This window comes from Netta rufina (genome assembly GCF_964035555.1).
Source record: "Netta rufina genome assembly, chromosome: 25".
Taxonomy (NCBI): Eukaryota; Metazoa; Chordata; class Aves; order Anseriformes; family Anatidae; genus Netta; species Netta rufina.
In genome coordinates this window covers 3,995,509-4,004,214 of record NC_140149.1, presented here as the reverse complement: position 1 = coordinate 4,004,214, position 8,706 = coordinate 3,995,509, and the positions used below count along the sequence as shown (strand labels likewise).

The 8,706-nt window shown below is 51.6% G+C and overlaps 1 protein-coding gene across 1 annotated transcript; it reads right to left on the bottom strand.

Moving 5' to 3' along the window:
- Nucleotides 1-341: 341 nt before the first annotated feature.
- On the bottom strand, nt 342-8,324 carry LOC311218774 (NF-kappa-B inhibitor delta-like; the record flags this gene model as incomplete). The annotated part of the gene is made up of 8 exons (XM_084301627.1): nt 342-413; nt 814-978; nt 3,963-4,079; nt 4,439-4,605; nt 4,793-4,844; nt 6,980-7,126; nt 7,741-7,884; nt 8,316-8,324. 8 exons carry the CDS (start codon nt 8,322-8,324, stop codon nt 342-344), a joined length of 873 nt encoding a protein of 290 aa, XP_084157753.1.
- Nucleotides 8,325-8,706: the final 382 nt, after the last annotated feature.

The window sequence follows — 8,706 nt, the reverse complement described above, 5'->3', positions numbered from 1 at the left end:
TTCTCAACCTTTTACAGCCAAAGGACCACCTTGTGCTCTGCCACCACCACGGGGTTTCCACTGCCACCAAGCCAAAGAGTGGCCGCACTCCAAATGTTTGTTAATTTATCTAACGGGGTTATTACAAACTAAACTTCTCAACCATTTCCAATTTCATCTCTGGGTATCTTACGTGCTACTCACGGTCCCCAGGCCACAGGTTGAGAAACGCTGTCGTCCCACTCGGGGTTAAAGATTTTAGGGGCACAGACACGTCGATTAACCGTCCTCACAGGGGTTTTTAAGAGGCTTTCTGCGATCAGCAAGGTGAAGTGGAAACCATTCCAGAAGGAGCAGGCAACCTAGGACCTGGCATTTCGGCGGCAGGAAATAAATGCAGATGCAATTTTCCCTTTCTTCAGCAAATGCCTGATCTGCCAAAAAAATGTAAAAGTTTATAATGTACCGGGTGAAACTGTGGGGGGTGCACACATGGGCTGCGTGCAGACACCCAGATGCACATACACACACACTTACATACATGTATAGGAATACGTACACACATAAAAACATTTTGGAGACTAAAATGAGCTCCAGGAGCCTTTTCAGGCCTTGAAACTTGAAACTTGATCTTCATTTGAGTCTTGCTGCCATTGTGAAAGAACTATACATTGGTATCTCCCCAGGTGGGCTTGAAGTAGCTGCTAATGCCCACTTTGGGCTCCTTGATGAGGGATTTGGTGAAGTGGGAGCCCCCAGCCCACACCACCACAACCTCAGGCCCACGTCACACAGCTCGGCCAGGACATGCCCTCAGTTTCCCTGGGGACGTACCTGGTCCCCGGCCTTCCCAGGAGGAGCCATGTGGATGGGCTGATCGTTGTCCAAGTTTCGGATGTTCGGGTCTGCCCCGTGGTCGAGGAGCAGCTGGATGATCTCCTTCTGGTTCTTGTGGCAGTGCAGGGCAGCTGCCATGTGCAGAGCTGTGTTGCCATGAGCCTGATGCAAGGGGAGAAGAAGACCAAGTAGGAGAAGCCTTCTGAGAAGCTGTGCCACCTGCTTACAACTGCCCTGGGAGCGAAGACTTGTGAAATGAGACGAAGAAACCTCACACCATTCCCTAACTGGAGGAGAGAGAGTGTCCCTGTTCTGTGTTCCCCACGTTTGGCTGCTCACAGAGGAAATTTAGGGATTTAGATTTGTGTGCGTGATGGAACAGTACAGCTCTCATCTTGGGTACAGCTGCTTGGCCACAGCAGCACCTCGGGGCCAACAAGCAGCCCCGTACCCGCTCCTGCTGACCTGTGCATCCCCAGGCATCCCCTTTGACCGTGCGAGCCCCCGATGTCCCCAGACCCCTGACATTACCCAGAGCTGCTCCGAGAGGTGCCAGGCAAGGCTGAGGAGCAGCAGCCGTGTCCCCGTGTGGCCCTGTGCCCCAGGCCAGCTGCAGAGCCACCAGAGGGTTCAGGGCACCCCGCGGGGGCTGCAGCTGGGGCACCCCAAACGCACGCCCCTGCCCACTGGGGTATGACCCCTAACGGCTCTAAGCAAGGAGGAGCTCGCACGCAGACGCAGGAGGCGAGGTGTTTTTAGTTATTTTTAGCCTGCACCAGGTCTCGCTGCAGCAGCTGCGTGTTTTTTCCTCTCCGAGGTGATCACACGTTTCTTGTTGCCCTTGGAAGGGCTGGGCCCAACCTGCGCCCACAGTGCTGAAAGGGGTGCCCAGGGGTCCAGGGTCTGCTTCCCAGAGAGGTGGGGGGGACGTGGAAGCACCAAGCAAAACAGGACATTGGGATGGAAACCTTAACAACTATTCCCAGTCAAGGCATTTTTACAAACCCTGAACAGGCAGATCCTTGTCGATTTTACCATCCCATAAAGTCCAGGGATAGTTTACAAGCTCTTTATAGGATTTCTTATTAAAAAGGAAACATCTATTTTACTTTTTTTTTTTTTTTTTTGCCACATCTTTGTGGCAGAAGCATTTGATGGCTTCCAAATCCAGGCACGAGGCTAAGAAACCTCTAAGGGCAATCTGGCAGTGCCTGATCTTTGAGCCTCTCCACTGACTATAATGGGCATTACGTGAGACAACAGTTCAGAGCTTTAATATCTGGGCTCTAGAAACCCTTCAGGTGAAAAATACCTCAAAGCCCTCAGTGCCTTTCTCACTGTAAAATCCCCAAGGAATTGAATTTGGAACGAAACAACCACAGCAAGCAGAGGGTGAGCCAGGGAAGCCAAAACACAGCGTCCCTGTTTTCTTCTTGTCATACTTGGAAGAGCTAAAATGCCAGGATGGGGACCGGCCAGCCTCGCCGTTACAGTTCTCACTGTCCCAGGCATCTCAGCAACAAGACTGGAGACTCCAAGCGATGCTATCGCAGCAGGGAGCTCTCACAGGACTGCGATCAAGAGACAAGAGCAGCCTCCCACGGACAAGATAGCACCTGCCTAGAGGGTCTTCAAAGATACAGCAGGAATGTAGTGAAAGACAGCGCAAGGCCTTTCACCTCGCAGAAAAGCAAAACCCCAGTGCAATTACCCCCACACAAAGCAAAACATGTTTCCTCTCCTCCAGCCCAACAGAAATCTGTAGGGGAAAAAAAAAACGTGAAGCTGCCCAGTTTCTGCTTCCCAGTAAAAACTGTGTCAGCAGCAAATGTTCGATTCCTCTCTGATGGACACAGGCATGTGGATGCTCCAGAGATTGCAAGGCTGCGAGCCTGTGAAATTCTTGAAATGCAAAGCAAATGCACTGCCCCCTCAGCACGGGGAGCCCTGGCCTCCTCCTCTCCCTCTGCGCTCCCTGCTCAGGTTGGATTTTCTGCCAGCAGCTCCCTCCCCGTCCTGCTGCGGGGTCAGCTCAGCCTGGGTGCAGGGTGATGGCTCAGCCATGCCAGGATTTCTGCTCAGGACGGCTGCAGCTGATGCTACAAGATAGTGTCACTGCCTCCTGCTTGCTCCGAGGTGAAGTGGGGGGCAGCAGGGGTGGGAACAGCAGCGCTGGGAGGGCTTCGAGCTTGATTTCTGCAACCTGGGGATGGCTGAGCAGGGACACTGCACTCGGGGACTGACACTGAAAAAGCTGCAGGTCTGGAAGTGGGGCTATGCAGTGCCTAAAGACATGAATTTAGCATCCTGAGCTCTCAGAGCCAGAGATCTTTCACTTGCCACAGCACCCAGGCTCCTGCAGGCTCGGCAAGGGTCCTGCCTCCCTCTGGGGAGCTGATTTCTCAGCTGGCCCAGGTCAGCCCCCGCCTCGCTGCCAGCAGCATCTGGCTGTCCTCCCTCACTGCTCCCGACAGCTGGTAGAGATCTGTGGGCCCTGTTTGGCTTCTCCCTGTTCAAACCTAGAGCCGTCACAATAACCTGTCCGTGTTCTGGCACAGAGAGAGCCAGAACACTTGCAAAGGAGGCAGAGAAGTCCCCATCTCCCTTCCCTGAAATCAGAGCCCTGTCCCTTGCTGCTTATGGCCCCTCTGAGAGGAGAGGTCCCTGATGCACAGCCCTCAACAGCCGTCCCTTGGTGTTGTTGTGCTGCAAGCAGCAAGCCATTGCATCACTGCAGATCTGTTTTCTCAGCCTAGCATAATGAAGTTCGCGTTCCTTCTCGAGTAACCACTTCCCACTCCCTCTCTTCCCTGCCTAGCTGCTCTCCTTCTGTCAGCTCTTGCTGCTGGCAGAGGTGCCTGCGTTTCACGGCAATTCAAGCACATTTCCAGGTGAGGTGCCTATTGACTGGAAAATGCAGTTTCAGGGCATAAAAAAACAAAAAAAGCTCAGAAGCATGAGCTGTTGTTCTTTTCCCTCTAGAAAAATGAGTACAGGAAGAGAGTGTCTGGTTTCTGCAGGACCCCAAAGATTCCCCAATGGCTCCACGTGCTTGCAGCCTCCCACTGTAGGCAGCTCAGTGCTCTCAGCACCTCCTCTGCCCAGACATTGGCTCACAGACCCTGTCCAGGCAGCTCCTGACTCACCTTGCTGTTGACAAAATCCCTGGATTTGAAAGCGTTCAGCTCCAGGAAGTACCTAAGCAGGGAGATGTTCGCATCCTGGACTGTGTAATGCAGAACTGTCTTGTTGCTTTTCACATCCTAATTACAGACAGCGAAACAAAGCACAATGAACGTCCTGCAGAACAACTTAAAGCCATTATGTAAACCCAGCAGAAAGGCCTCCAGGCCAGCTCTGCAGCTCAGGGGCAGCACCGAGGTACCTCCTTCCCTGCTGCACCCATCTCAATCCCCAGCCTTTGGCTCAGGCTGCGGGGAAGCAACCCCAAAAGGCAGGAGCTGACTCTGCAACCAGTCCCTTGCGAGGGAAACAGGCTTGCTCCTTCTGCCAGCAGTTCATCCTCCTCCAATTTGATATTTTGAGTGCAGCACGAGTGTCAGAGTTCATACAAACGAACAGCACGGGGGTGACTGAGGGACAGACAGAAGCAATTCCCTACCCGGCTGTAGATGGAGGCTCCCGCCTGCACCAGGAGCTGGATGCAGCTCTCCAGCTCCTCGCTCTGGTGCTGGAGACCTTCCTGCTGCTCCTTCGTCACCCCTGGGTGCCCCTGCTCCCGCAGCAGGGCGTTGTGGGCCAGGACAGCACAGTGCAGGGGGGTATGGCCTGGAAAACAGGGAGGGAGGGAGGTGACGACAGCCCCAGGGAAGACAATGATGGAAAGAGAGGACGTAAGTGCTTGCAGGGACAACATATATAAGTGTATTCTTAAGGCCCTAGATCCTTCTCTGATCCCTGGTTATTATTTTTTTTTTTTACCATCACGATAAAATATTTGTGCAAAGAGTCTCACCTTCAAAATTCTTCATTTCTAAATCAAGAGGAAAACCGAGTGACAGTATAACCTAGAAGTGACAGAGAAATGGAAAAGGAGAATTTTAGTTCAGCAGAACATTGTCCAGGCTAAAAGCAGTTAGAACTAGCAGCAGCGGGGAGGGGGGTGGATGATCATATTTGCTAGGTCTCTAAAATCCATCAAAGTATGAGATCCTGTTAGATCCTATTAGATTCTCAACCCCTAGTAGTAAAACTCAGCTCAAGGGTGCTTGTCTCCCCACTTTCACCCTGGATTAAGCAAATGTATGCCTTTGTCACACCAATTCGTATTTCTTCTGAGTTATCCTTGGCAATGATAAATGAAAATCTCTCCCTGATACGTACAGTAACACTTTATTACCTAAAAGTTTGCTGACGGTGGAAATTCACAGGCTGGGTTTGCTTTTCATTATTAATTTTTTAATGTGCGGCAGGCTGAAGCTGCAGCTTGTTACAGTGGCTGCTTGGGTTTTGCAGAGCGAAAAACTTGAAATCTCTAACTTAAGAACCTTATAGCTCTGGTGGGATGCAGCCAGGCCGCTCCTCGTCTAAATTATTACAGAGCAGCACTTTTTGCTCTTGAGTGAATCAAGCGAGCTGCTCGCATTGCAGCATCTTGGCTGAGGATGCAGCGCCGTGACTCATCCAGAGCCTCGGCAAGTTGGACAAGGTGCAGGAGGATTATCCAGGAACGTTAGGGCTTGTGCTCTCTTATCATAACAACAATATAATATATCCAGCTCAAATATTGACAAGTAGCTCTGGGCTGCCTGATGATTAGAGATTAGATGCTTAAGCCATTAGAAAACAAAACAAAACAAAAGAAACCCTGTAGCACTGCATGGCTTTGACCCCAGCGAGAAGCAAAGCTGTGTGTATTTTTCCTTGTTCTCTCTCATTCCCTTTCACAGGTATTAAAGAAAAAAAAAAAAAAAGATGCATTTCTACCAGAAGGCACTCTGGGAGGCATTGATGGAATCATCTGAATGTAAAACACTTGTCCCCATTGAGCGAAACACCTGTTTTCCAAGGAACCCATGACGTTACACATTAACTGCCTGCTCGGGCTTCGGTGCAGCATGTGTGCCAGGCAGAGCTCATGAATGCTGGAGCAAACCGCCAGCGTGCCAGGGGACCTGCAGCACCTCCAGCGGCACCTTCCTCATCCTCAGAGGACCCCGTGCCCAGTGCCCAGCCCGCAGGTAAACCCCTCGGCAGCCCTGGGGCTGCCAGGAAGCTCTGCAATGGGGCTGCCCTCAAGCAGCCCTGACACGAATCAAGGCAGTCACATTTTCTTAATTCTATTTTATGGCTAAAAACTACACAATGAAAAGACACACTCCAATATGCTTAGCTATGCTGTGTAATCCTTCCCAAAAATGCCCCCAGTACCTTTTCTACTGTGCCAAATTCCTCTTTGGGGCTATCAGAGCCCAGCTGGCACACTGCTTAGGTTTAGACCCTGTCTGTGGAAAGATCTGGGGGGCTCTAAGGGTTACTCAGGATGATCATGGTCATATGTATGTCTCTCCCTCTGGTCAGATAGCTTGTGAAAGCTCTAGAAGATTCTGCCTGTACAGGAGCATCTGGTTTCTCCCATGCCCTGGCAAATCTTCCAGAACGACTCCTGGCTTTGCTTTAAATGTGAAAAATGTGCCCTATTATGTCCCTGCTCTGGCTCTGTCTTCACATCTGCTCTTCCTTCAGCTGGTTTGAACCCGGACACGGTTTGTTGCTCGCCTCTGGCTGGCACTGGACTCACAGAGAGGGTTTTGGCCTGGCATTAGTGCTTCTTCTCCCCACACCCCACAGCTGCCTGCAGCCCCTGGGGACCCTGCTCCAACACAGGCAGCAGGGCGCAAGCATAGCCCACTGTGCCTGGCCCCATCAGCAGACTGAGAGCCGTGGTGTGCAAAAAGAACTTATTCCCCCCCAATTAAGCTGGAGCTATTCCCTCCATAACAGGAGCTGATGTTAGCTGTGAGCATAATCCTAAAAGAGGAATATCCTAGGAAGATAATCCCTAACACAGTGATGGAAATAGAGACTTCTGTGTGTCTTCATTGCTTACTGACACCTGAGATTGTTATTTAAAGACACTGCTATTGAGACTTTAATGTAGGCTTATACTGCTAGCAATTAAAACCATAAGAGCTTTTCCTACCTGCAGGACCTGGGCGTACCCGTACGTTGCAGCGAGATGCAAGGCTGACTGCCCCTTGTTGTCTACAGCACTGACATCTGCTCCTGTCTGGATCAAATCATAGACAATAGCTGGCTGCCTGGCCGTGACAGCCACCAGCAGAGGAGTCTGAAAATAGCACAGCAGATAAACTGTGAGAGTCTAGAAGCAGAAGCATCATTTAAAAAAAAAAAAAAAAGAGAGAGAGAGAGAGAGAAAGGGAGAGGCAGACTGGGTTGAATGCTATCTAGAAGGCCAAAGGTGCACAAGCCAGAGATTGCTCACAGGCAGATTCTGAATGCCATGTACCAGGACCCATGGTATCATATCAGAGGGGACATTTCTCAGCTCCTCAGAGCTCCCTCTAGTGTGCTGCAGCCCTCATCTGGCTGACAACCCGAGCCCAGCATTTGCAAAACATTATTTATGCCAGGTGCAGCACTGCTGGCATAAACCTTCAGCCTCAGAGACTGCTGCCAACGTGCTGGCATCTTCCAGGGCCAGTGTTATCTTAGATCACTCCGTGAAGCACGGGCTGAAAAGCCATAATGCCCATCCTCATCCCACCTAACCTGCAGAATCTGCCAGGGGCACCTCAGCAAGGCACGTCACTGCCCCAGGCTTCCTCTGCACTACAGAGGGGCCGAGGTGGATTTTTTTGTGGCATCGCTTTCCTCTCAGGCATGCAAAGTCTGTGCCCATCCCAAACGCTGCTGCTTGCAGGAGAAGATGGTGTGCGTTACCTTTCCTCGGTGTTCTTTGGCATCAAGTCTTCGCAGCTCTTTCATGCGCTCTGCAGCTGCCAACGCAAACGCCCTCATACCTTTAGCTGCATAAATATGTAGAATTCTAAGACAGTAAATAAAGACACTGATCACTGCTTGGCCCTGGGAGCAAACGGCTTTACAGGGTATCATTGCTGCTTTGGGGGGTTTATACCCAGAGGGCCCCAAAACCATGCCATAAAGCCCCAAGGGCTCGACACTGAAATCACCCACTCCCCGGGAAAGGGCTTCCTACCTCGAAATAAATGCTGCTTTCAAGAGCCCTTAGCACTCCTGAGCTTGGACACGCTGTCTCCTTTCCACTTCAGTGCTTTTGTGTGAGATTTGCCCCTGTGCCAGGGGGTTCCTGAGCCCTCCCCAAAGCCCTGTGCTGGGCCCCAGCATGCCGTATCACATGCCCCCACTCGTTTGGGGTGATGCACCAGTAATATCTCAGCACCCAGAGGTACAAACAGCCCCTTCCCATCAGGGTATTTGTAAACTGAGCCAGTTAAACTCTATTAAAACTGCTGTTGGGTGGACCAGGTCCTTACCTTGTGCATAAGACACAGAGCTGTCACGTCCCAGAGCAGTGACAGGCTTGATGGTGATGTGACAATGTGGGAAATGCTACGGCTGGTGCTGCAGAGCACTGCACAGAGCTACGTGCCACTTCCACCCCTCCACAGCCCATTTCCAGGGCACCGGGCACGCCTGGCAGCACGGGGAGCTGTGCACTTCCCCTCTGCCCAGGGGAAAACAACGGGTGACTGTTTGGGGTGATTCCCCCGGGGTGATTTCGTAGCCCAGAACCGTACCTTACAACTTTGGGAAGTAGAAAGGCAGCTCTCTGGCTGGTCTAGAGCTTTCAGTCAAGCTCAGCATCAGATCTGACTGCACACTCACATCCCCAGGGACACCGAGGGAGGGGACCAGGGATCAAAC